This window comes from Mus caroli, chromosome 15 (genome assembly GCF_900094665.2).
Source record: "Mus caroli chromosome 15, CAROLI_EIJ_v1.1, whole genome shotgun sequence".
In the NCBI taxonomy this organism is placed as follows: domain Eukaryota; kingdom Metazoa; phylum Chordata; class Mammalia; order Rodentia; family Muridae; genus Mus; species Mus caroli.
Genome location: NC_034584.1, coordinates 4,707,934 through 4,734,924, shown reverse-complemented (window position 1 = coordinate 4,734,924; position 26,991 = coordinate 4,707,934). Strand labels below are relative to the sequence as shown.

At 42.1% G+C, this 26,991-nt stretch overlaps 1 protein-coding gene across 3 annotated transcripts in view; it reads right to left on the bottom strand.

Moving 5' to 3' along the window:
• Cplane1 (ciliogenesis and planar polarity effector 1) overlaps window positions 1-26,991 on the bottom strand; it is a 97,902-nt gene that overhangs the window by 36,070 nt on the left and 34,841 nt on the right. For 2 of the 3 annotated variants that reach the window (XM_021183611.2, XM_029469881.1), the window contains exons 17-35: window positions 25,670-25,898; window positions 24,714-24,853; window positions 23,777-23,994; window positions 23,418-23,582; window positions 21,410-21,548; window positions 18,954-19,063; window positions 18,645-18,803; window positions 17,617-17,725; window positions 15,211-15,505; window positions 11,451-12,393; window positions 10,075-10,196; window positions 9,093-9,259; window positions 8,664-8,731; window positions 7,919-7,998; window positions 5,715-5,792; window positions 4,207-4,387; window positions 3,745-4,014; window positions 1,747-2,487; window positions 666-823 (exon numbers count right to left, since the gene is read on the bottom strand). In XM_021183611.2, the coding sequence (XP_021039270.1) occupies window positions 666-823; window positions 1,747-2,487; window positions 3,745-4,014; window positions 4,207-4,387; window positions 5,715-5,792; window positions 7,919-7,998; window positions 8,664-8,731; window positions 9,093-9,259; window positions 10,075-10,196; window positions 11,451-12,393; window positions 15,211-15,505; window positions 17,617-17,725; window positions 18,645-18,803; window positions 18,954-19,063; window positions 21,410-21,548; window positions 23,418-23,582; window positions 23,777-23,994; window positions 24,714-24,853; window positions 25,670-25,898 (4,372 nt within the window). The remainder of the gene's footprint in view (window positions 1-665; window positions 824-1,746; window positions 2,488-3,744; window positions 4,015-4,206; window positions 4,388-5,714; window positions 5,793-7,918; window positions 7,999-8,663; window positions 8,732-9,092; window positions 9,260-10,074; window positions 10,197-11,450; window positions 12,394-15,210; window positions 15,506-17,616; window positions 17,726-18,644; window positions 18,804-18,953; window positions 19,064-21,409; window positions 21,549-23,417; window positions 23,583-23,776; window positions 23,995-24,713; window positions 24,854-25,669; window positions 25,899-26,991) is intronic. The other variant, XM_029469882.1, reaches the window with a different exon arrangement.

Below are 26,991 nucleotides of genomic sequence, written 5' to 3'. Positions count from 1 at the left end.
GTCCTGGCACTCACTTTGTAGACCAGGCTGGCCTCGAACTCAGAAATCTGCCTGCCTCTGCCTCCTGAGTGCTGAGATTAAAGGCATGTGCCACTACGCCCGGCTTAGATATACATCTTTTAAATAGTTTCACTCTTGTGGTGCCAGAAACCGCATGAAAACCCTCCACTAAGTTCCATGAAGAGGTAAATAAAGACCTCAGCAGGGAGCACTGGAGGCAGAAAGGACAGCATTTAAACAACGTTCTGTATCACCCACTGCAGGGCCAAGACTACAATAGCTGCTCTTCAGTTAGTCTGGGGCAGCCTTGCTTCTACACACACACTCCTCATGTGTGTGTGGATATGAAACACTTCATACTGTCACTACCCTCCTACCATGTAACAGTCTGGGGATGTGTGGTGGACTGAGTAAAGATGAATTCTGGTTAGCTGCACATGGGATTTCACCCGATCCCAAAGATTTGTGCTACAAAACATAATTGTTCATTCTGTCACAGAAACATGGAGAAAAACTCTCCAGCCATGAAAGGTAAGAAGGAAAACTAAGAAAAATGGACTGGGGACGGGGTTGGGGGAATCCCATTTCTCACAATAGAGTAAATCTTTCCAAACTATAAGATTAAACACATGGCAAATGACAAGGACACAGCTACATGAACTTGCCTCTTCTTTCCTTGTGTTATTTCAGATGCTTCCATATTGACTTTTAGAAACTGAAGATGAGCAGAATCACCTTGTTCAAACACATTGTGTGCCAGTTTTTGTTGGCTTCTTTTAAATGCCAGGAGATTTTCAAGTGGGATAAGTTGGGGCTTCTTATACTACAAAAGAAAAGATAACTCAAATACACAATTATGTTGAATAATAAAGAAAACATTTAGATTAAACTGAAACACATAAGATACAGAACACATCCAATCCAACAAGCTGACCTGTACAGGAAGAGTGATTAGCCACGTCTTAGACAGTGAGAGAGGGCTGTTAAACTTTCATACAGGGCTTTTTTATTTTCTCCCCGGAAACTAACTCAGGGCCCGGAGCAGGCTAAGTCAGCGCTTGGCCAGTGAGCTGCCTTCTGGCCCTCAACTAAGTCATCTTGACATCCCTTCTTCTAAACTGAATTTCCATACACACTCTTCCTCCTGGAGTAAGCACATCTGCATATTCTGGTGATCCCTAAACAGGGGTTATCAGAAGAATTTGGGTTTTAGCATATTATTCTAATAAAAAACCTTTAAAATTATTTTCAAAATAATAAAATGTCTGCATCATTAATCCGCTCTTCTGTTCTTACTATGTCAAGGACAAGAGGCATAGTTAATACTTCTCCTAATGAATAAGCCCTTCTGTTCACAACAGCGTCTGGGAGAAATAACGTGCAGCACAGAACAAGTGACTCAGTTACTACCTAGTACGTACTACTACCTAACACAATTACAAGCGAAACCATCTGAGTTTCATAAATCCAGGTAGGATCTTTGAGGAGGATTTAGTGGATTTAAAAACCTACTGTCTCTTTAAGGATCTTTGAGGAGGACTTAGTGGATTTAAAAAGCTACTGTCTCTTTATGTGGAATGCTACTGACAAGCTGGCTTGTACTTAAAAACTTTTATCTAAAATATTGATAGAAACTTCAAACACAGCATGTGCACTTGCTACACACACACCCCCCCACACACACACACCCCACACACTCACACATACATGTTCAGGATGCACATCGGTCACACAGAAAGTCATTACCGTATTCTCTGGGGGCAAGCACGGATGAAGTAATGACAGTTGCGGATGATTTCTTCTTTCTGTGCCAGGTACTGAGGGAAATCGACTGAATGCTCTTGGTGGTGCTGAGAACCCATAAGGAGGCTTAAACTGCAGGTGTAATAAAGGAAGGCCAAAAGAATTCTGAAGAGCTGTCTCAGGGGGCCTTGGTTTGACATCAAACACATTTTCTGGCTTTATAAATACTGAAGAATCCTGCTGAGGTGTCAAGTACCCTTGCCCTACGTACTGACCCATGTTCACATGCTTTGGGATGCTGGTGAGGACAGCCTCTGCTTTTCTCATGGCTTCCGCATTACAGTGGCTCGAATCTGAAGGAGATGGTAACGTGGTATGCACTGTTCCCTGAGACACAGGAGGTTGGCAAGAGTCCGACAGGCTCCAAGCCTCTTTTGGTTGGGCCTGGGGCCTGAAAGAAACTTGTGGAATTCTTCCTACAGGTAAGGAAAGGGGCTTGAAGTCACGCTTGGGCTGAAAATGAAGCAGAGGAAAGCCACGGCCAGGAGTGCCTGCTCGGGCAGGGGGGATCAGCTGAGGCGTCTTCTGGATAGCAGCGGGTGTGAACAAAAGCTGGAGGCCGCTGTCTGCAGCAGGGGCAGGAGGAAAGGAAGGAGGTACGAAGCTCCGAGGTGCTCCAGCCTGACCTCTCACCTCAAGCTGGCCATCTAATTGACACAAAGGAACACTCCCATGTGGAATATCCTGAAAGAAAAATATTATATACATTTAGAATATATTACAAATTCCTTATTTTGTAAATAAAATTCAGTATGATTTGAATAAATAGTATGTTAGAAAAATTGCTTAAAAATACATTTATTCAAATTTTAAAAAGTCCACAATTAACTGAGATGGACACAAATGCTATCTACTGTGTGTGCATGACTAGAAAAATCAGTTTTAATGAACAGGTTGTCTACACTGACATCGCCTATGGCCATGCCTGTGGACACCATCTTACTTAACTGACATGGGAGGACCCAGCCCTAGCTCTTGGCACCATTCCCTAGCACAGGGCTCCCGGACTGTGTAAAATGCAGAAGAGAGCAGAGCATAAGCAAATGAGGTGTGTATTCCTTTCCTGTGACTGACTGCACACTTCAAGCCCCTTCTGCTTTAACTTTCTCCCACAGATGACAGCCTGGACAGCAAGCAGACAGGGACCCTTTCCCCCCACAGATGACAGCCTGGACAGCAAGTGGACAGACACCCTTTCCCCCCACAGATGACAGCCTGGACAGCAAGTGGACAGGGACCCTTTCCCCCCACAGACGACAGCCTGGACAGCAAGCGGACAGACACCCTTTACCCCCACAGACGACAGCCTGGACAGCAAGCGGACAGACACCCTTTCCCCCCACAGACGACAGCCTGGATAGCAAGTGGACAGACACCCTTTACCCCCACAGACGACAGCCTGGACAGCAAGCGGACAGGGACCCTTTCCCCCACAGATGACAGCCTGGACAGCAAGCGGACAGACACCCTTTACCCCCACAGACGACAGCCTGGACAGCAAGCGGACAGACATCCTTTCCCCCCACAGATGACAGCCCTGGACAGCAAGTGGACAGGGACCCTTTCCCCTCACAGATGACAGCCCTGGACAGCAAGTGGACAGGGGCCCTTTCTCCCCCAAGTTGTATTTGTCAGGGGATTTCCCGACAGGAACAGAAATAAAACCAGAATAATAAAATGGGTGTCAGTCTTCAGGTGCCTCCCACTGTTCTTTTGCTTTTTTTTACCGTCGTTGTTGTTGCTGTTGCTTTAAAGCAGGTTCTCTCACTGGCATGTCCTCACGCAGCAGGTTAGGCTCTAGCCAGCAAGGCTCTGCAGAGACCTGACTGTTACTGCCTGACTCTTCTTTATCACTGCTGTGAGGGATGAACTCAAGCCTTCAGCAAGCGTGTTGCCACTGGGTTACTTCTTCAGTTCTAATAGCATCTTAGTGTGAGTTACCTGTGTATCTCCATCAGGCTGGCTAATTCTTTCGTGGTCTGCTGGGCTGTTCTTGCCAGGCCCCCTGGTGCACTCTCCCACGGATTGTGCTCTGGCACTAACTCTCTGTCTGCTGTTGGCTTCAATACAATCACTCTTTGTGGAGTTTGATACTTGGCTTTCCCCAAAACGCACAGACTGAGCCTGCTGAAGAAGTCCATGCATGTCTGGGAGACTAGCAACCGATGGTCCTACTATTTGCATCAGGCTCAGAAAATTGATCTGCTGCAGCTAGAATAAAACAATGAAAAGAAGTGAAGATGTCACAGTTAAGAGCCACATTCTCAAACGTTAAATGACATCCAATGACTCATAAGGACGGAGAAATGCATGGAATTCCATTTTGCCTACTCCACTTCTATGAATTTGCAAATTTCAAATTATATATAAGGTAAAGATTTACTTACATAGGTACATGCTCACCTGAACTAATTTAAACATCTCATCTTGGAGCATCTGCCTAACAGACTCAGAAGCGTCTGGTAACTGAGGCCTGTGTTCATTTCCCTGACTCTTCTGAGGTGTTTGTGAAGTATCCTGGGCTCCATTGGACATGAGGGGTGGAACTGTGGGTGATTTTTCTTTAAGGTCAGAAATCTGTGCACTGTGTGAAGACATTTAAATAAAACCATAAAATGAGTTCTGGTAATTATTACATACACAGAACTGTGAACATTTTATTTTCAAACAAACCAGAGTCTCCATTTACAATAAACCATAATAAAAATACTATTTAAAACAAAAAAAATTAAAGATTAAAGCAGTTCTTAGGTCTTGTTTTTTGGACAAAACAATTATTAAGAAATAATTCCTTAAATATAGTGAATCTTCAAGGTTTTTTTTTTTTTTTTTTTTTTTGTCTCCCCCATCCCTATCCTTTCTTCCAATGAGGACTCTATATGTAGCCCTAGCTAACCTGAAACTCACTAAGTAGATCAGGCTGGCCTTAAATTACAGAGCTCTGCTTGCCTCTGCACCCCAAGTGCTGGGTTAAAAAGCATGTGCCACCCTACCTATACTTTCAGTATTTTCTAAGCAAATAAATTCCATCAACTAAAGGGGGGACCAGGCAAGTATTATATTCAAATAAACAATCATTGTTTCAGAAAAGAACCTAGACAATCGCAGACAGTTTGAACTTGCATTCATTCATTCATTCCCTTTCAGCACTGTTTTTCTCTTTGTTTTGCAGTGAGCATGCTTTAAACCAAAACTGCATTTACATGGTAAATCTACGACAATAGACTTCACAATTGATGTGATGATTTTCACCCAACTTTACTAGGCTTCACTTTCATCAGTTAGCAAGGAGATCAAGTCTGAGAATGATATAAAATTGTACTGAATTTTCCTTCTAACTCAGCAAATTTGACTAGCATTCTGATTAACTCTTGTAGAAGAAATTACAAAGAGGAGAAACCTAAAGGTAGTGAAATCTGCAGCACGGCAGCCTGGCCTCGCTCTTGTGGTCTCAGAAGCTATCAGGTGGAGCAGGACAGTCCTGGGGTAAGGTAGCTCAGTGGTGGACAGTTTATCTAGTCTGTCTGAGACTTTAGGTTCAACACCCAGTACTGCAAAATGAAGGAAGGAAGATTAAAATGGGCTAAAAGCATTTCTTATGTTAGGGATCAGAAGATGAATGGGAACAATATTTCAATAATATATCTAGTACTGGATTTTCTTTTTTCTGAAAAGACTGTCCCAACATAGTTCATTTCTTTAAAACACAGATATAGGAAAATCTGTAAATAATGACCTGAGGTCTCAAAACGGTGTGCCTACATTCCTTTTTCAATGTATTACATTACTTTTACCTATTTTTTTAGTGTTTAGAACAAATATGTGGCAATTATTTCAGGCTGGCATAGGAGTTATATTCTCTTATTTTTATAACATGATTTCAAAATTGTCCAGTAGATAAAAATGCTTACCTAGAAGTTTCTGAATTTGCATCTATACAAAGTGAATGAGGAAGACTGCACTCCGATTTTGACAAGGCTTCCACAGAACTACAAAGGGAAATAGGGGATTAGGAGCTCGCCATCCTTTACACTTTCTACGGTGCACACACGACTCCCGCCCGCCCGGCCACCTAAGAATCTACCCCTCTAGTACCACTGCAGCACTTAGCTCATAATCACAATCTGTTTCCACTGGTCTCCATAGTAATTAGTCCCACATTCAAACAACAGCAAAGACTCAATGACTTAATACACAACTTGCTTAGCAACAAAAATATAATCTAAAGCTAGGGGACATGAAGCCACCTATGACCCACAGTTCCATTGAATAAATAGCACTTTACTCAGAGCAAACAATCTACTGTTACATTTGAAACTGTGAAGATTAATTTTTATAAATACAAATGCTTAATACTAATACTTATAATGACATCACAGGGCTTTAAACGTATTCTTTAGTGCACAGGAGACACAGCTCATTTGTAACATGCTTGCTCATCGCGTATAAGGCCCTATAAACGATCCACAGCACCTCAAGAGAAAATGTTTCAGCTGGCTGTGGTGGCATATGCCTTCGTCCCAGCACTTGAGGCAAATGCATGCAGATTATGAATTTGAGGCCAGTCAGGTCTACACAGTAAGGCCCTATCTCAAAAACAACAAAAAAATTATATTGACTTTCCAAACTAGATAAGTCTGTGATGTGAGAAGAAGGAGTCTAATGCTACTTCTCTTATCAAGTGTCTTAGGTTTCCCTAGCTGTGAGGAGAACGGTTGGTTTCACTTCCCAGGCAGGAAGCTGGAGGCAGGAACTACAGCAGAGGCTCCGGAGGGACTGCTTACTTCCTGGCTTGCTCACTCTGCTTCCTTATACAGTCCAGCACCAACTGCTCAGGGGTGATCTGTCCTCCTCACATCCATCAGCAATCAATAAAACGCCCTATACACAATCTGTAAGCGTGATAAGCGTTTTCTCAGCTGAGTTCCTCTTCCCAGATAACTATGGCTTGTGTCAGGGGGAGAGAACCCCTCATGTGGCTTGTGTAGGGTGGTGTGCGGGAGACTGGGCATGAAGAGGCCAGTCAACCTGGGTGTTGTTCCTCAGGAAGGGGTCACTTTGTTTCGAGGGACAGGGCCTAGGCAATGAGGTGTAGCTGTCTGGCCATTTGGTCCTAGGGATCTGCCCACTTCCACTGACCCAGCACTAGACTTATAAGTGAGCGCCATCATACCCGCTCTTTACATGGGCACTAGAGATGAAATTCAGGTCCTCCTGCTTCCATGACAGGCAGTTTACTGGCTCAACTATCTATCAGCTCCTACATTTTCTAAAATTCTAAAATTTCCACCTCCCCCTGAGACAGTGAAGTGCCAGAAGCAAATTATGAACATTGTGTGGAGCCCTAATGGACAGAACGCAGCAACAAGAACACAACAATGAAGGCCGTGTGTATGATGCACAATGGATTTCTACTTCCCTAATTAGTAGATGAATAAACCCTGGCCTCTTTATGGGTACAGGAAGAATTCATTTTGGTAAGGCTGAGTGACAAGAGGACAAAGGCAAAAAAGAAAAGATTATTTCTACCAATGATTGCATTTATCAAGAACAATTCACTGTCATTATAAATAAAAGCAATAATACCAATCTAAACTATATAAATTATGAAAAATGTCTGAAAGCCTAAGATTAAAATAAACAGCTTAAAATCATGTTGTTGTGGTTTGAAGAGTAAGGCCCCCACACACTATGTTTGAATGCTCTGTCTGTAATTAGTGGAACTGTTAGGAGCTGGCCTTGGTGGAGGAGGTATGGCCTTGGTGGAGTTATGTCACTGGGCTTTGAGGTTTCAAAAGCCCATGGCAGGCCCTGTCCCCTTCCCCTCTCTCTCTCCCTCTCCATCTCCCTCTCCACTTCTCCATCTCACCCCTTCCCTCCCTCTCTCCCTCCCTCCCTCTGTCTGTCCATCCATTTGTCTGTCTCTCTCTGCTGCCTGTGGATCAGGATGTAAAGCTTTCGGCTACTGCTCCAGTGCTATGATGATCATAGACTCTGAAACTGTAAGCAAACATCCAGTTAAATGGTTTGTTTTATAAGAGTTGCCTTAGTAATGATGCTGTTTCACAGCAATAGAAAAGTGACAACGACACATGTCCTACTTTCTTCTCCTTACCCCTTCTGTTCTGTCAAGTTTGTATCCACGCTGGCGTCTCGTGGTTCTTTCCTGGAACACTGAGCCTCTTCTGCGGAATGCTGTAAAAGTCAACAGTGCCCATGCCCACAATGAAGAGGTGAGACACACATGCATGACTCTTGTTGTGTATTCTGAATTTTACATTAAATACCAATCTAAAAAGCAAGTGACAAAATGACCCTTAAAAGTCTCCGTCCTGCTCTGAGCAAGTCCTTACACATGTGAACTGCCTTGAGCCCATCAGGATGAGCTGTTGAGTCCATTAAAGTAGAAAGACGAGGTGTTGCCTATAGACTGTTTTATAAATCACAAACTAACTTGTGAAAACTGCCACAAAATGAGGAAAAACTAACACTTTCTTTAAATAAATGTTAAAATAACAGGAAAGATCTATGTTCCACTTAGAAATTTGGATTTGAGAAAACAAGTAATACATAGAAACGGCAAATCACACTGAAACTGAGCTCACTTCATAAGCAAGGACACGCTCACACTCTTGACCAGCCTGCTACTTCCAGAAATGGAATGCTTTAGTGTGTCTGAAAGCCCAGCACCCATAACAGAATCTCAGAGAAAGAGAAATTCAGCACACTGCCTACAGGGCAACGCACATGCGCCAGACGCAGCTTTGCCTTAACATACTATACAGTGGGGCAAGCATCTGAGGTGCCGTTTAAGCACTAAGTCACAGTCACATACTTGTGTGTGTTGCTCACGGGCTTACCTCTGATGAGAGCTGTGACTCTGGCATGCAGATGACAGCACTGGGACCTCTCAGACTCTCAACGGGTCCTTGTAGAAGGATTAGAAATGAAGGGAATGATGAATGTTAAAGATAAACTTTTCATTTTCTCTCTCTCTCTAAGGTTTAGGAGATACTGCAGGAAATGTTGGGGAGAGACCCACAGTTTGTTCACAGGAATCACTGCCCAGGCATGGTAAGAAACCTACTAATATAAAAATGTCTTGCATATTCTTGGTTCTATTAGAAAATCAAGTTATAAGTAAGTTAATATGCTTGCATTTCAAAAGATACCACAAATCTTTTAGTTATAAGCTATGTTTTGGCAAATATATTTAAGAATTTTTATTTTGGATGTTATTAATTATAAATTAGTAATGCCAACGGAAATTATGGCCTGCACGAACTGACCTTCAGAGTCTGAGATGTGCACGTCCATCTCATCTTGTGTAGATGACTCTGCTTCTGAGTGATGCCCGTCAGCATGCACAAGCTCTCTCTCAGTCCCCGGAGTAACAGGAGTAATCTCATCACCAGTGTCCTTCACGCCATGGTTTTCTGCTTCAGTTGGCATTCTACTAACGAAAAGGGAGCCATGAAAATTAGAATTCAGTCTCAGAGACAATTTCTTAACATTTAATTCATTTTTTCAACAACAAACAAATTTCATTTTCATAATTTCTAAGCTTTAAAAAATGTTTCTTATATTTCTGATACATGGAAGGGCCTAGCTTTCATTTACTCAAAACAGTAAATTCAGTTTATGCAAAATTCATGTCTTCACAAAGGAGTCGTCATGCTTTTGCTATGGTATTCATCATATGCAGGTTCCGTCCCTCCGAGGCTCCCGCTGTCCAAGGCTTAGCTCAGAGGGCAGCAGTGCTGGGTGGTGGTGGCTGCACCGAGAGGTAGGAACCGTGGGGAGGTTCGCAGGTTGCTGAATGTGTGCCTTTGAATAGGATGATGAGTCCCGGCCCTTCCTCTACCATGTACTTTCATCATGACATCCTGTCTCAGTATAGACCTAAAGCAATAAAGCCACCAGCCATATAGTAGAACCTCTAATACTGTAGGCCAGATAAACCTTCTCTGTAAGCTGCCTACCTCGTGTTTATCAACGTAGTGACAGAGGTCTGACTAACTGTTCTCAAATAATAGTGTTCCTACTGTTGTCTCATAGAAAGGGGGCTTTCAGAAGGAATTAGTTCCTCCCTCAGGAAAGACATGCTAGATCCACTTGGAGGAAACACAGTTTGCAGTGAGTTCCAAGTACTTCAGGACGCTGAAGTCTGTTCCTGCACTTCAGAGAAATGCTCCTCCTCCTCACTTTCAAGAGCTCAGCTCTTCCTACGCCAGCAGACTTTCCTGGGGAGGAGGACACACAGCAACTTACTTCCAGAGGCTCTGATGGCACTCAGTCCCTTCCTGAGCTGCTACTGCAGCTGGACAGTCAGCATCAACGTCGCTCTCCCTCTCAGCTGCCACCTGAGGCTCAGTGTGATGGCGCTCTAGAACCTGAAGAAATCATCTTAGAATTTTATATGGACTATTACAGCACTTTTTAAAAGCATACTTTTATATCATTCGTATGTTATTTAGAATGGATTCTTTTATACATTATTTACTGCACTTGAACATTCCAATTATTTGTTTCTAGAAGCAATGGTCAAATCTTTTGTCTATCAGGAAAAAGTAAGTTTCTCATACACACACACACACACACACACACACACACACACTTTCATGATCACATAGTGTTAAAACACATGCACCTAAAAATACAAGTGGCCGGGCTGGGGAGATGACTCAGTTGTTAAGAGCACTGGCTGCTCTCCCAGAGGACCTGGACTTGATTCCCAGCACCGACTTCATGGCTCACCATTGTCTACAACTCCAGCTCAAGAGATCTAACACTGTCTTCTGGCTTCCTCAGGCATTGCATGTGTGTGGACCACAGACATGCATACAGGCAAAAGCCACCATATACACAAGAATAAAAGGAAAGAATGTAAAACAATACAAGTAATGTATTTGCCTACCTCAGACATGTGTTACCTAGAAACACAAATCTCAAGAAAACAAGTCCCCTCATTTCACATAAACGTCACACCTTAAAATAACAGAAGTGGATATTTTTTAAAAAGGAAATAAACGTTCAATTTAACAAACAGAAAAAAATAATGTGCACGAGTGCATGCACACACTCGTGCGCACGCGCACGCACACACACACACACACACACACACACATATACACACTTCCTCATCACTGTTTTAGAATGAAGGTCTTCGCCATTAACATGCTAAAGAAAGACTGATAAGCCTTGCTCCTCCGTAGCTGGTTTTCAGGTCAGATTTTGCAACCTTTGTCTCAAGAGTACAAGGAAAACATCCCCTATGTATTTGCTAAAAACTTCAGTAGCAAAACCCAAGTAGCCTAGTCCCTTTATCAACTAACGCCTGAAACTTAAGAGAAAAAACAGAAATGTAAAAGCATTTATAATGTTAATAAAGTGTTTTCTTCCCTGTTTCTGTGTAACAAACAGTATAAAAAATAAAATCCTCACAGCCTCCCTGAAGGCACTTACGCTGTAATTTTCTCCAAGAATGAAAGGAATCTCTTTAAGAAAAAGGATACAATGGGTGATACAGAGTATAATCAGCACTGTCATTAATTTGCTATTACTTTAATAAATTCTTTACAGAGTAAAAACAGTTTTAAACTAGAATGGTACTTTCGTCACTTGTTATGAAGGGCTTATGCAATTACCTTAATAATGCCATTTTTTGCCGTATCTGCAGCAGAGTAGGGTTGCTCCAGAAGCCATAAGGAGGTAAGAATGGCAGCTGTAGAGGTCTTCACACGAATTACTGGACTGTATTTACAGGATGATGGAGTGACCCCAGGATCACAGAGCAGTCTCCGATCTGACCAGCGGATCATCCACTCTACCAGTCTCCCTGCATCGCCGAACGTGCTCTGCAGGGCCAGAGGAAGGTCTTCCCGAGGGGGGCCAGCACTGCCCTCAAGAGCTCGGAATCTGTGTCTTCCGGGTTTAATGGACTCGGGAACCCAAAAGGAATGGTTTGATGATCTGTGCACTGTGGGCTTCTCTCGCTCGTCATCTGGAACTCTATACATTGGCTTTTGTTTTAAGCCAAACAATCCTGCCCTTCTTTCCCAGTTCATGATATCAGACTGCAGAGGGCTCTCCAAGGTGCTCCCTGACTGATTAAAGGTGAAAGCTGAAGCTGAAAGGGCCTGGCTTTCTAAATGTTGGGCGCCCATACTGTTTAGAGAGGACAGGGTTTCAGATTCCTGTGACTCAGGAGTGACAGCAAAGCAGGAACCAGCTCTATACACATTCTCACTGATGGTCTTGCTCTGGCGTCGTTTTAATGTTGTGTGTACATCAAAAAGTAAAGAATTAAGTTCATGTTCTCTAAGGCGCCCAGAAAAGCTGGTCAAAAATGGAATGCCAGGGTCACTGGAACAAAGGTCTCTTTCAAGAACATAACTCAGGAAGAGCTCAAGGAAGTTAATATATTCATCATCATCACGCTCAAATTCCCAAACACCAATGACAGGCAGTGCTTTCTTCCCTGCTGGCTCATCATCTTCTTTCTTTTCAGAGTTTTCTTTCTGATTACTTATTTTCTTTTTATCACTGGGCTTACCAACCAATGCTAATTCCATATGACTTGGGGTATGCCTGTGATATTAAAAAAAAAAGAACAGCAAGATTAATTTAATCACTGTTTAATTATTAGTATTTATTTCATAATGGATTTAAAAACATCTGTATTGATCAAGTCATGTACTTTTTTGTATTTCAATTGACTTTTCGATGAAGCATAATGAACTACATGATTGCTAGTAAGCAGACTATTGTACAAGGTTGAAGGCCAGGGGTAGGAGAACCGGCTTGGCAGCTGTGAGCACCAGCTGCTCTGCCAGAGGACCTAAGTTTGGCTCCTCACACTCAAGTCAGGCAGCTCAAAACTATTTGTAATTTAAGTTTCAGGGAATTGAATGCCCTCTCCTTATCTCTATAGGAACCAGGCATGCACTTGGTACACATATATATGCATAAAGTAAATATATATACAGGAAATTTTTTTTTTTTGGTTTTTCGAGACAGGGTTTCTCTGTGTAGCCCTGGCTGTCCTGGAACTCACTTTGTAGACCAGGCTGGCCGCGAACTCAGAAATCCACCTGCCTCTGCCTCCCGAGTGCTGGGATTAAAGGCATGCGCCACCACGCTTGGCTAAAAATAATTATTTTTAAAGCACAATATGCAAAGGGAAACTAGGCACAGTTAAAATGTGTTCACATAAGGTTTACTACAGAAGAAGAAGAGCTACGCTGCCAAGACGGCTCAGCAGGTAAAAGCACCTGCTTCCAAGTCTCACGGCCTGACTTTGTTCCCTGGAATCACACAGTGGAAGAAGAAAACCAACCGTCCCAAACTGTCCTCAGACCTCCACAGGTCATCACAGGAATGCCATGACGCATATCCCCCACATACCATACAGACACAGACAGACAAATATAAAAATAAGTGCATGAATGTCCATTCTGAAGGTGAAAATGGCCCTCTAACATAAACATTTAGAAAATTAACACAAAAGTCACGAGCCACCCATGCATCCATTGTTCCGTGGCTCTTTCCCCACGGCCTCTCTCAAGCCCGGTGGCACACTGTAACCAAGGAGCACAATCCCTTGAGTTCCACTACGCAGCAGTTGCTTGAGTCTTTTGAAGTTATGACAATGACAACAAACTGCTCTATGGAACCTGTTGGCTGAGCTGTCAGCCACAATCGCTTTCAAGTGACTCTTTTCAACACAGTTGCTAGGGTAGAAGACACTCTCAGATCTCTCAGTAAGAAAAAAGTTGTGAGGTGCCTGGGCCCAGGTCAGGGCATGTCTGCTTACCCAGACAGCACAATAGCAGCCTGCAAAGTAGGTCTGCACATTTAAGCACAGTTGTTTTCTTAAACAAGCACACTATTAAAATGGTATTAGATATTGTTGAAGTATGTTTGGAGTAGATATGGCAATTTAACTTAATCAAGATGAAAATTACTATTGATTATATAGTTTTGAGGTTTGAGGTTGTTGTTGTTTTTGTTTTGTTTTGGTTTGGTTTGGTTTTTGGTTTTTTGAGACAGGGTTTCTCTGTAAAGCCCTGGCTGTCCTGGAACTCACTTTGTAGACCAGGCTGGCCTCAAACTCAGAAATCCGCCTGCCTCTGCCTCCCGAGTGCTGGGATTAAAGGCATGCACCACCACGCCCAGCTGATTATATAGTTTTAAGTCAAAGAGAACATATTACATTGCAGTTACTATAATTTTAATCAAAACAACAAAACCCAAGATCTTAAATCACGGACGGGCTGGAGAGATGGCTCAGTGGTTAAGACACTGACTGCCCTTCCAGAGGTCCTGAGTTCAAATCTCAGCACCCATCCATAACGAGACCCCATGTCCTCTTCTGGTGTGTCTGAAGAGAGTGACAGTGTATACACATATAAAAAAATAAGTAAATTTAAAAAAAAACACACACACAAGACCTTAAATCACAGGTTTATACGCTCGGGAAGAATCGGTCAGGAATTTACGAAGAGTTCTAAAGATGCGTGTGCAAGTTCCTTCCTTTGGGTCCTCAAACCCCCAATCACTTCAAAACAGGCTATGTATCTGTTATCTGGAATTTTTGGGACCAGAAGTATTTTGGGTCTGGGTGGGTTTTCTTACTGGTTGGGGCAGGGAGGGGGCTGATATTTGTATATATGTAATGAGATGTCTTGGGGATGAGGCCCAAATATGGAAGCTTAGTGATGTAACAATTATCTGTAATGTGCAAGGGCCTGGGTTCCTGCTCCAGCACTAGAAACAAAACAAACATCTACTGTTTCAAATAATTCCATAATCCTTACTCCAAGTGGTCGGAGGAAGTCTATACAGTATATTTATTGTATTGGGACTGTGAGCTCTCATAAAAAAATCAAACATGTATTTTCAACTTTTAGTATTTTACTGGATTTTAAAGCTGAATTTTGTATTTAAGGTTTTTAAATTAAGTATGTCAACTTTCTATTTAAATATAAAGATTAAACTGGGCATGGTGACACAAACCTTTAATTCCAATAGTCAGGATGCAGAAGCAGGCAGATCTCTGTGTTCCAGGCCTGCTAGCGCTACATAATAAGATCTTGTCTCAAAATAAAAACAAACGCCACACACCTAACTCCTCACCTGTCCTAAATAAATCTAAAGATTATTTAAAAAATAAATAGACTTCAAGTCACCCACTGAATTGTGTCTACTCATCTGTCATCTCAGATGTCACAACCATTCCATAATCTCAGTGATACTTTCAAATATATAAATTGTAATGCCCTGTGAGTTACAGAGGTTGCCCTCTACTTCTTATATTGTCGAGGATTCTAGGATTGGAAATAAACTCATCATTTGCCCTCTCGTCTGGAGGAAGTGGGTGCCTGCATTACGACCTCCCAGGTATACCTCTGATACAAGTGTATCCAAGTGTTTTCTTCCAAAGACAAGCTTTCAGAGAAGGTGTCGGCATCGCTGTGTAGCAGAGAACTGCCCAGGTCTAATGTGAGTGTACTTCTGCTCACGCTGGGCCCCAAGGAGAACCTGTCAGCGGCAGGAGTGGCGGTGGGCTTGTCTTCTTCCTCCGGCTCCCAGATATCCATCTCAAAAGCACCTATGTTCCTCTGCACGCGCTTCAGGGCTTTCACCCTCACTTTCCGGACACACCGCATGACCGCAGACATCAGTTCCTCGGTCTGAGGACCTGGGGGGAAAACCAAAGCCCTCATGGCTCACAGCAATGTTCCAACTCAACATTTAAGGCAGCACAGTAGTACTAGCTGACTGCAATGCCAGCACTGGGGGCACAATCAGGAGCAACAGAACAGGTCCTGGCCAGCCTTGTCTACACACTAAGTTCCAGACCATCCACGGCTACAAGCCTGTGTCAAAGAAAAGAAGAGGGTGAGGAGGAAAGGGATCCAATCCTGCCTGGAGACATGGGACCAAGCTAACTACACTAAGGCTCATTTCCACATTATTGCAGATGATGTTTTCCTTGGTATTTGTTGTAAAGCTATGGCCCTTTCCAGAACTGCAGAAGCTGAATAAGAGCCGCCTTCTTCTTCTCCTCTCCCTCCTCCTCCTCTTCTTCATCAATAATAGTAATAATAAATTAATAATAAAATAATAATAAAAAGCAAAGAACCCAGATCCCCTCGCTCGCTCCTCTATCCTAAGGGGAAGTAATTTTTGGGTTGGGTTGGGTTGGGTTTGGTAGGCCAGGCCTGGAAATGTACACCTGCACATCTTATACCAACTCAGGATGCTGAGACAGGGGAATTACAAGACCCATCTCAATTCGAACCAAACAGTCAAACACAGCCCACCACAACTGAAGAAGGTATTTCTGATATAGACAGTAGGTGCTAATATGACTTTCTAAACAAGGTTCTGAAGAACTCCCTCACCCTGATGGAGTGTCTGCCTCACGAAGCTGTCAGTGCCTTACAGAGGGTAATTCTCTGCAAAACTGGTTTAGAAGAAGAGACCCATAAAATGACTGGCTGCTACTGTACAGTAGGTAAGGACTAGAGTAACAAACCTCCAGGCCAATCCTGTCACCGCAAAGCACCTCAATGTAAGAAGTGAGCAAGTAAAAACGCCCCATTTCCCTTAAAAAGACAGACAATGATGAATAAAGAATGACAAACATTATCTTCTATCCTCACTGAGTGGGGAAATAGAGAACATTTTGAGCAAAAAATTAAGGCTTTCATACTAAAAGTAATGAGAAATAATAACAATAATAAGGTTTTCCCAAGATTGTCTAAAACTTTAAGCATTATTAATATAGAAAGAGGATAGTTCAGAAGATAGAAGCAAGTATCAAAAACTATGCAAGTGCAAGTTGCACAAGAAGCCAGCAGTACTTCAGCTAAGAAAACAAATGACAGATTCAGGTTCTCCGTGGCTGGAGTAGTGCGGTGGTGAAGCATGAGCAAGATGCCCAGAGGTCCCGGGTCTGCTCTGCATCGTCACAGAAGGAAGGGAGGCAGGCCACATGACAGGCTTTGTGTTTTATACATTTTGCCACAATAGAAAATCTACAAGGCCATTTGAATGTACAGGATAAAATAAAAAATGTAAGTAACTTTAAGCAAAGAGGGAAAATATTCGTTTTCAATAAATACAAGAAGTGCACAGACCCCATGTTGTCTCCTATTTCATTTTGAGGGGAAATTCTTCTGTGTGGACCAAAATGGTTTTGAAAACATGAGCACAAGTGATCCTCCCCACAGGGGAGCCCTGCTCATTGTGTCTCTCTCTGGCCTTGTATAATCCTCTCTCAATACAGATTAATCAAGTAGGCAACAGAACAACCATCTTAGTTATAAGTAAGGAAGCAAGGCGGAGAGCAAAGGCCTAACGGGATTGAACAACTTGCCTAAGACACAGTTACTGACATGAAGTCGGCTCCATCTCCGTGCAAACCAGCGTAATTAGTTCTGCAATGAGGTCATACATCTACCTTCTCATTCTTTATTTACCTTTAAGGATAGCAGAAATTCAGATACCTGGGTGGCAGACAGCAGATACCTTCAAAACAAGAGCATTTTGGAGCTGGAGAGATGGCTCAGCAGTTGCCAACACTGCTGTTCTTCCAGAGAACTGGGTTCAGTTCCCAGCACACACATCAGATGGTTCACAGCTGCCTGTAACTCCAGCTCCAAGGGAACTGAGGTCTCCAGAGGCACTTGCACACCCATGGCACACACATATACACTTGCACACTCATAATTAAAAAGAAATCCTTTAAAAACAGAACATCTTCAACAATATGTATCCATTAAATATCTGAGAAGCAGTACATACCTTTCACAACCCCACGTTTGAGTCTCTGTTGAAGAGAGTGGTACTTCTCTCTTAAAGGAACCCTTATGGCCTCAGGATTAGGAAATGCTTTCACAAAAATTTCTGCTACCTTCAGAAACAAAATTAATGTTTTATGAGTAACATCAGTCTTTTCCTTTCTTCTTTTAATTCTTCACTTTAAGTCAGAACATAAATGTCTACTTAAAACTCTTTAGTTGTTCAACCAAGCTACCAGAAATCAGCATCGTTTTTCTTTCTTCCTTTTTTATTATATTGTAAAATATTTGACAAAATTATGTATATTCAAGATAGAAGGTACGATGATCTGATATATACTTTATCAGCCAAATTAGCATGTCAGTCACCAAGTATAGTAATAACTGTATGTGTGCACATGCACAGTAAGAACATGTTAGAGCTACTTCCTTCATGAAACGTCAGTAAATCATAGGGGATCATTAGTTATAGCATCATGCCATACACTGGCTCCTAGAGCTAACTCATAAATCCAAGTTTGGAACCTTTAGTAACATCTCTTCATCCCTCCACATCCTTTAAAAAAATTTATTTTTCTCTATGTACTCAGAACCAACATTTTAAAAAAATCTATGGAAGAAAATTACACTGAAATGGATCTGAGAGACACTGATCCGTTAGCCTCAAGGATTTATGGAAACTGTTCCAAAAAGCAAAGAGGGTATCGGAGGCTTGAGGAGAGAGAGGAGGATGACTGCTTACTGAGGGGTGACACGCCCCCGTGTCTAGCACACCTGCCTCCCTATTCCCAGCACACCCAGCCCTGGCTCCTCCCATTCTGTTCTCTGCTCTGATGAGCTTTAGGGTCTGCCTGTGAGGTCGTACAATAGTTATCGTTCTGAACTGGAGGCCATTACCCAAAGTCCAATCAGTCTGACAGGAAAAGGCAACATCCTCCCTAACTAAAGCAACAGAAATCCATCAGGGACTATTATTCGGATTTAGGTTTGTTGGGATTTTTTTGTTTGTTTTTTAACCAACAATCATATTACCTTTCTGATTGGTGGCAGTTCTCCAATAAGGCTCAAAATTATATCTTGAATAAGTTCTTCCATATTAAAAAAACGAGAGAATGGTAGCATCCTACAGGCCCATTCCAGCGCATGAAAACAGTGCTCAACCACACAGGAATCAAACCCTACCTCGAGGTCCTGTGTGGACAAGAAGAAAATTGTCTTTTCAGTTTACACGGACAGACTAGAATAAGTGCAAAAGAATAGTTTACTACAAATAGTAAACACTTCTACTAAGCAATAATTTCCCAAATGATGCTCATTTTCTATTCTTGAGCTGATAAATACCTTTTCTATCTTTGTATTTTCTCTTGCTTTCTGATACTGCCTGCAAGTGTATGACAATTTATCCCGGACGTGCAACATCCAACACAAAGCACAAAGTTCTCTGAAGCAACCTAAAAACACAAACGTAAAAGGAAATTACGCACCATTACATCTGCAGGTTATTTATGTTTTTACTCTGTTAGTCACAAAAGAAAACTGTGCGGGCTGCCTGGGTAGACAGTTCGACCACTAACATGCTTGCTGCTGCACAAGTGTGAAGACCAGAGCCTGAGCCTGGAGCATCATGTGAACACTGGGACAGTGTGGAGCCCACTGTAATCCTAGCATTAAGAGGCAGAGTGGAGGATCCCCAGAGTAAGGTAGCTAGCTAGACTAACCCAGTCAACGAGCTTTGGGATCAACTGCGGTACCTCAATGTATCAAACAGAGAGTGACCAAGAGAGATACCTGATGTCAACCTCTGATTTCCACATACATATACATGTGTGTATGCAAGCACACATATGTAAATATAAATACACACATGCACATGCCAAAATGCCAAAATAAAAAATGTGTTCACTGTAAGCATCTTATATTAAAGTTATAGAGATACTTCCAGCATTTTAATATATAATATTCTAGAATATTTTATAAGTATCAGCTGCACGATGATATAAAAATTATAGACTAAATTAATCTATTTAGTTCCAACTTACTTGGCTTATAAATTTATAGTATATTATAAATATCTTTCAACACAAATTCTATAAGAATTATATATCCTTCAGAACTTGAACCCAGGGTCTCATATCTGGCAGGCAGATGGTTAACTCTAAGCTACAGACCTGAAAACTACTTACTGATATGAATTCTTATTTAAACTTTTTTTTTGAGACAGGGTCTTACTATGTAGCCTGGATGGTTTTAAACTCACTATACAGATCAGCATGGCCTTAAACTCATAGAAATCCACCTGCTTCGGTACTGCTCAATCTTTTAAATTCTAAAACCAAATTCCAATATTAATTTCTAAAACAAGTTTTACAGTTATTTATTTTATTTATTTATTTATGCATGTGTGTGTGTGTTTGTCTGTGTGGTTGCACAATTGTGCATGTGCCACCCGGGCCTTCACTTAGAGGTCAGAAGACAACACTCAAGAGTCAGGTCTCTTTCTACCATGTGGGTTCCGGGGTTGAACTTAGGTTGTTAGACTAGGCTTTCCATGGTTGTTAGGCAAGACGCTAAGCACCTTTACCTGAAGAGCCATTACACAGGCCCAGAATACTAATTTATATAACATGTCATATGGTCTGAGGGTATGATCCTGCTGTTTACACCTGGCCCTGAGTCTGATTCATAATGCTGTCAAACATACACACACCACAGACAGAGACACACACACACACTCACACTCCCACACACACACTCACACACACACACACACACTCACATACACACACCACAAAGACACACACACTCTCACTCTCACTCACTCTCTCTCTCTCTCCCTCCCTCCCTCCCTCCCTCCCTCCCTCCCTCCCTTTCTGCTTCTCTCTGTCCTCCAAAGTTTTACTGTCTTTTAGACCTGTCATACATATAACTAGACACAAATTATGAACTGAAAGATTAACCTATATAGGAAAATGCAAATAAAGAATTAAACAATAGAATTAGTCATAAGAAAGACATGATTTGCTCGCCATGATGGTACACATGTGTACCACCAGCTTTCAGAAGGCTAAAGGAGGAAGGATGCGCATGAGCTCAGCTAACCTAGGCTACAGAGCATGAGAGACTATCTCAAAACATAAAGCCAAATAAAGAGATGTCAAAACAAAACTATCTCAGGGAAATGGTACCTCAAAATAAGGGCATACTAACATAAAGTTAACAATTGGGGGGGCGGAGGCCTCAAATAATTTGGCATACTATTTCAAGAGGTAAGAAATAACTAAATCCATTAACTCTGAAACTTCACTTCTGAAACTTTAAGGAAACTTTTCATAATAGAAATCAGAATTGATATGCCAGAGACAACTTAATGCCTGTCTGCCAATAAAAGTCATCAAAACTCGTTCATAATAATGTATGAAAAGAAACTGAGGTAGTTAAATCAGAAAAACGGGAAGCAAAATTGGTTCATCTTTACAGACAGGTTCAAAGCCCACCCACTTAACAAAAGGGCACCCTCCTGCAAGGACTGCTACAGAAAAGGTATTCTTTAGTGCTGAAATTCCAAATTTAAACAAGCAAGCAACACAGTTGTCACAATTTGTTTTATATAATAAAAGTTGAATTGATGACCATACATATAAGCACCTGCATACACACATGCTGGAGAGTGTCTAGGTATAAACCCCTAGGTACAAACTAGAGTTAGTGAGTTTAGAAAACCTTCCCAGACTACGGGACAATCCTATTACACTTCATTTGCATCTGAGTTCCAACCAAGTAGCTCATTTCTGACAAACCTAGGGCTTTGATGGAAACTTCATCAAGCGTGTGGTCTCCAGTTGCTCCAGGTCTAAAGAATGCTATCCCTCCTTTACAGTAATTAAGTAAGGATTCCGGGAAAGAACCAAGAGAAGGAAGGGACCCTTTCACTCGAATCTGAAAAGAAGGATAGAATATGTTAATCATCAGTAGTAAACACTCTTCACAGGGGAGGCAGTCAAGGAAAATGACAAAGACCACAGGCAGCACCAGTCATCTGCTACAACATAGGCAGCTGCAGCGAGCTGCACTTTCAGAGACTGTTCACAAACTCAAGACATTCAATCACTACATTCTATCGGAAAAGGAAAGGGTGTTAAACCAGTGGCATTCTCTTGTCAGTTTTCCTAGATTCATCTCAGGTTTTCCATACAGTCATGAGTGAAAAAATACTTAAAATGTCATCTGAAATTAAATGTGCAGCACCCAAAACAAGGGGAAAAAATCTTACATAACTTTAAAAAAAATAAATCTATTATAAATGACAACAGAAAGTCATCAGTTGGCAACTCCTAAGAGATAAGGACTCTAATTACAGACTATCAATAAATGTCACACTAGAAAAGCAGCTGCTGAGCTGAAGGGGAACTTGATGCAGGAGGGTCTGACTGACCCAAACTCCTTGTGTTATCAGTTCCAAAACTCAGACAGAGAAGTATGTGCTAGTTACAAAGGATTCTTTCCAACAAGATCTGAGCCTGAATATAATCGAACCTGTGTATTTCAGTGGGTAGCTATCAACAGCCAGTTTCCAGGAAATAAACAGTATGAACAAGGTGAGTGGCACTCAACAATCACAAACAAAGAATGCAGTACAGGATATTCAGTTTCTCTAATACATCAGGGGTTTTTTGGTTTCTTTTTAGAGAAAGATGCTGTTATAGATATCAAAAAAAAAAAAAAAAAAAAGATGGGTAGTAAGTTGATAGCATCCTTCTCCCCGTCACTTCAGCAAAGATAAGATCTAATCAGGTGCTCTGCAGGCATGCCAATGACAGCCCCTCCAGCAAAACACTTTTCTTTTTTTTCTTTTTTCTTTTCTCTTTTCTTTCTTTTCTTATTTTTTGTTTTTATTTTGTTTGTTTGTTTGGTTTTGGTTTTTCCAGACAGGGTTTCTCTGTGTAGGCCTGGCTGTCCTGGAACTCACTTTGTAGACCAGGCTAGCCTTGAACTCAAAAATCCACCTGCCTCCTGCCTCCTGCCTCCTGCCTCTGCCTCCCAAGCGCTGGGATTAAAGGCGTGCGCCACCAACGCCCGGCTGTTAGTAATATTCTTACGTTTGCCTTTTGCCATCTGGTAATCTCTGGTGTTAGATGTTCTAGCTGTCTCTGGCTGGAGCTTGTTCCCCCTGTGATTCTGTTAGCCTCTGTCAACACTCCTGGGAGTCCAACTCTCTCCTGAGTCCTGGGGTTAGAGCCCTCCCCGAAGGCTGACTCTCCACTGGCAGGGAAGGTGCCCAGAGGTCTGGGTCTCAGCTCAGCCTCCTGCCTGAGGATGAAGGCCCGAAGGGCACCTGTCCAATAAGCTCTGTTGCTTCGGTGTCCCGTGTGCTCTCCTACACAGATTGGTCTCTGAGAGACCTGGGATAAAAGATGTCGCTCTCACTTGTGTCCCTGGGTCAGAGCTCTCCCTGGAGGCTGACTCTCCTCTGGCAGGGAAGGTGCACAGAGCAGATCTAAACTTTCTAGAAGGGGCGGGGGGGGGGGTGTCTTAAACAGAGGAAATCTTCCAACATTTGGGTGGTAGAAGAACAGGCACAGTCTGGAAGAATTTACTATGTAGTGACATATTCTATTACCATAGTGATCTAACCTGAGCTAGCCCAGAGACTCACCTCCTGGTGGCATCTCAGCCACAAACTGGCCAGAGTTGTTCATTGTAAATAAGCCCAAGATTTATGGTTCACAGGGCAGGGCTCCTCAGGAAGGCAGTAGTGTAACTGAGTGCTCTCGGCTGCCTTACCTGGATGACTAAGACATTGCATACCTTCTGCATCACCTTCCTTGCCCATCTCAGCCGTAAGATGTACCACTGCGCTACAGGAAAAGAACACCGAGATGCCCGGAAAAGCAGGAGAACTCGCTGCAGGATTCCAGACAGCTTTTGGCGATTATCTTTTTCAGCTTTTAAAAGAAGATTGTCACCATGTTCCTGAGGACAAGAGAACAGTTGTCTGTTACTTAAACAACTGTTTGGTATGTTACCTAAGACTGTACATTTAGTAAACAGTTATGCTAGAAGCTTATCTTCAGCTCTTGCATTTTTAACATAATCATTATTACCAGGCCATTTTTAAAAAGCAAACAAAATCAACTTTCACTGAGAGAAAACTCCAGTGACCTTACCTCACTAAGAACAGCTGGCTGGGGGCAATACAGTGGAGGCGCTGGAAGATACAAGTCGACGGGCACTAAGCCCCACAGCTTCTTGCTGAAGTCCTTAGCGGAGTCCATCAACAGTTGTAGTGTTTCTGAAACAATGTCTGCATCAGCCATAACTGATGCTTTCAGCACTTCTTGCACAGACCCAAACAGCAGACTGGCATCTTCTTCTTCAATGGGATCTAACAAACATGACAGGAGGTAACATCAGCCAGGCATGGGAGCTCATGACTATAGTCCTAGCACTCAGAAGGAGTGATCAAGGTCACACCGGGATACATGACAAGGCCCCAACTCTACGATAACAGTAAGTATAAATGTATGTACAAAACAGAGTATACTCCAGTATGGCTGGTTTGGTTTTGGCAGTAGTGAAGATTGAATCCAGGGCCTGGTACATGTCAAGCAAGTGCTCTCCCTCCGAGCTGTATGTTCTACTGCTGAGTTGTAAGCATGTTCTCACCTGACATCAGCTTTCTCGTTCTTTCTTCTTGTGGGGCTCAGAGCAGACCCTGGGCAAAGCGTGTGCCAGGCAGGCCTTTGCCACTGAGCTGCTGCTCCAGCTCACTGACCTCAGCTTTCTGTGCTCCCATGATTTAGTATACAGACCATCCTTTTTTTTTTTTTGCCTTCTTTTGGTTTTTTGAGACAGGGTTTCTCTGTGTAGCTCCGGCTGTCCTGGAGCTCACTCTGTAGACCAGGCTAGCCTCGAACTCAGAAATTCGCCTGCCTCTGCCTCCCAAGTGCTGGGATTAAAGGCGTGCGCCATCACGCCCGGCTTATAAAGACCATCCTTAAACTTTTGATAATTATTCAGGATGTTTTTATTTCTAAATATATTCATAAGTTTTTGTAATAGTACAGGGTTTATATTAACCTGAAACACTTGTAGGTAACATACCTGTAAATTGCTTATATTTTGAGCCCTTTTCATTTTTTGCTGTCAAAGAGACTGGCTGACCTAAAAAGCACTGCAGCTTTTCCTGGAAAATCTGTGCTGGTATCATATTTAATGGTAGGTCCATACCCTTTTTCTTGGACCTGCAACAAGAGAAATCAAATTTTTGAAAAAAGCAAAGATTTTACATCAAGAAGTAAATGTATTTAAGAAAATATGGAGACAATTGCTCTGTTAACCCTACTTACAAAAAGGCTCTTCAGAGGATCCAATTTCTCCTTTGTCATTGCTGTCCTTCATACACACCTCTACCCAAAATAACCCAAAACTTCTCTGCCATATGCTTTTGCTCATGCATAAGATGTTTGCACGCCTTAGCTGCTCAATTCATCAGAATGCTCCCTACCCTTCTGTGTACATCTGAAAGGGCATCTCCTACATGGAATGTTTCTGGCCTTACCCTCACTTGCTATTATCCAATATTTGAAGCTTATCTAAGAATATATTCCTTGGGCTGGTGACCTGGCTTAGCAGGTAAAAAGACATGCTGCCAAGCCTGATGATCTGACTTCGATGTCTGAAACACACAAGGCGGAAGGAGAGAACTGACTCCACAACTTTTCTTCTTTTCTTTTTTTTTTTAAAGATTTCTTTATTATTATATCTAAGTACACTGTACCTGTCTTCAGACACCCAGAACAGAGCATCAGATCTCATTAGGGATGGTTGTGAGCCACCATGTGGTTGTGGGATTTGAACTCAGGACCTTTGGAAGAGCAGTCAGTGCTCTTAACCGCTGAGCCATCTCTCCAGCCCGTTTTTTTTTTTTTTTTAAACAACTTTTCTTTTGACTTCCCCATAGGTGCAGTGACATATATGCACATGTACATACACACCACATGCACACACACACACACACACACACACAAACACACGATAGATATTTTAAAAATCCATACCGCACAAAATTGCAATCATGTTTACAGAACACTTGGAAGGCCACACCAATGGAAACAGATGTCTTCCAGTCTCCAAGTTTATGTGCCATCCACACAGCCTCTGGAATCAGGCCACCAATAAATAATAATTCGAGGGCATATTCAACTGTCCACACATTTGAGAGATTCTGATCTCTAATAATACTGGCCACCTTAGAGTGTTGTAGAGGAATAAGTCGCAGGGAATGCTCTGTGAATCAATTAGAGAAAATGATATCACAATTGCATACATAGATCCAAACTCCTGAAATATGTTTTTAGTTAATATTTTCAAACATGATAATGAAGAGACATACAAAATGAAACAATGTCCGCTAGAATAGTTTTATTAATACTGAGATATATGCTTCCTTAAATGGGCTATGCATAAAATACAAACATTCCTAAAAGATAAAACACTGCAGAAACAGAATAAGTGCACAAAAATCAAGGTGACTACTGCTTAATGAGTTTGATAAAATGTACGTACATATGTACCAGACCAGGGGCTGCAGCAGTGGCTCTCAACCTTCCTAATGCCGGGACCCTTTAATACAGTTCCTCATGCTGTGATGACCCCCAACCAGAAAAGTATTTTTGTTGCTACTTTAGATCCATAATTTTGCTGTTATGAATTTATGTAAATATCTGATATGCAGGATGGCTTTAAGGAACCCCTGTGAAATGGTGGACCCCCAAAGGGGTGGTGACCCATAGGTTGTACACTGCTGGGCCACAAAAGAGCATGGCTGTTCTACCAGATCAGGATTCAGTTCCCAGCACCCAAGAGCAGCAGTTCACAATCACCTGTAACTCCAGTTCCAAGGGACCTAGTGCCATCTTCTGGCCTTCTTGGGCATTGCACTAATATGTACATAACCACCCACAAACATACACATATACTAAAAATAAAATAATCTTTTAAAATATATTGGATCCTAATGTACAGTAACTGAACTGAATAGAAATATGTTCCTATTTTTCATAGATTATAAAATCTGAAAGAGATGCATTTTTTCTCATTTTACATTATCCATGTAGCCAATTTTTTTTCCAATTTCAGAAAATATTTAAAACATACAAAATGTTTAATACATTACATTTCATTAAAAAAAGAGAACTGATATCTGGGGAGAGAGTTTAGTCAATAAAGTGGTTGCCTTATGCACATGAAGACTTGAGTTTGATCCTCAGAACCCACAGTTTTAAAAGCCAGGCATGGGCTGGTGAGATGGCTCAGTGGGTAAGAGCACCCGACTGCTCTTCAGAAGGTCTGAAGTTCAAATCCCAGCAACCACATGGTG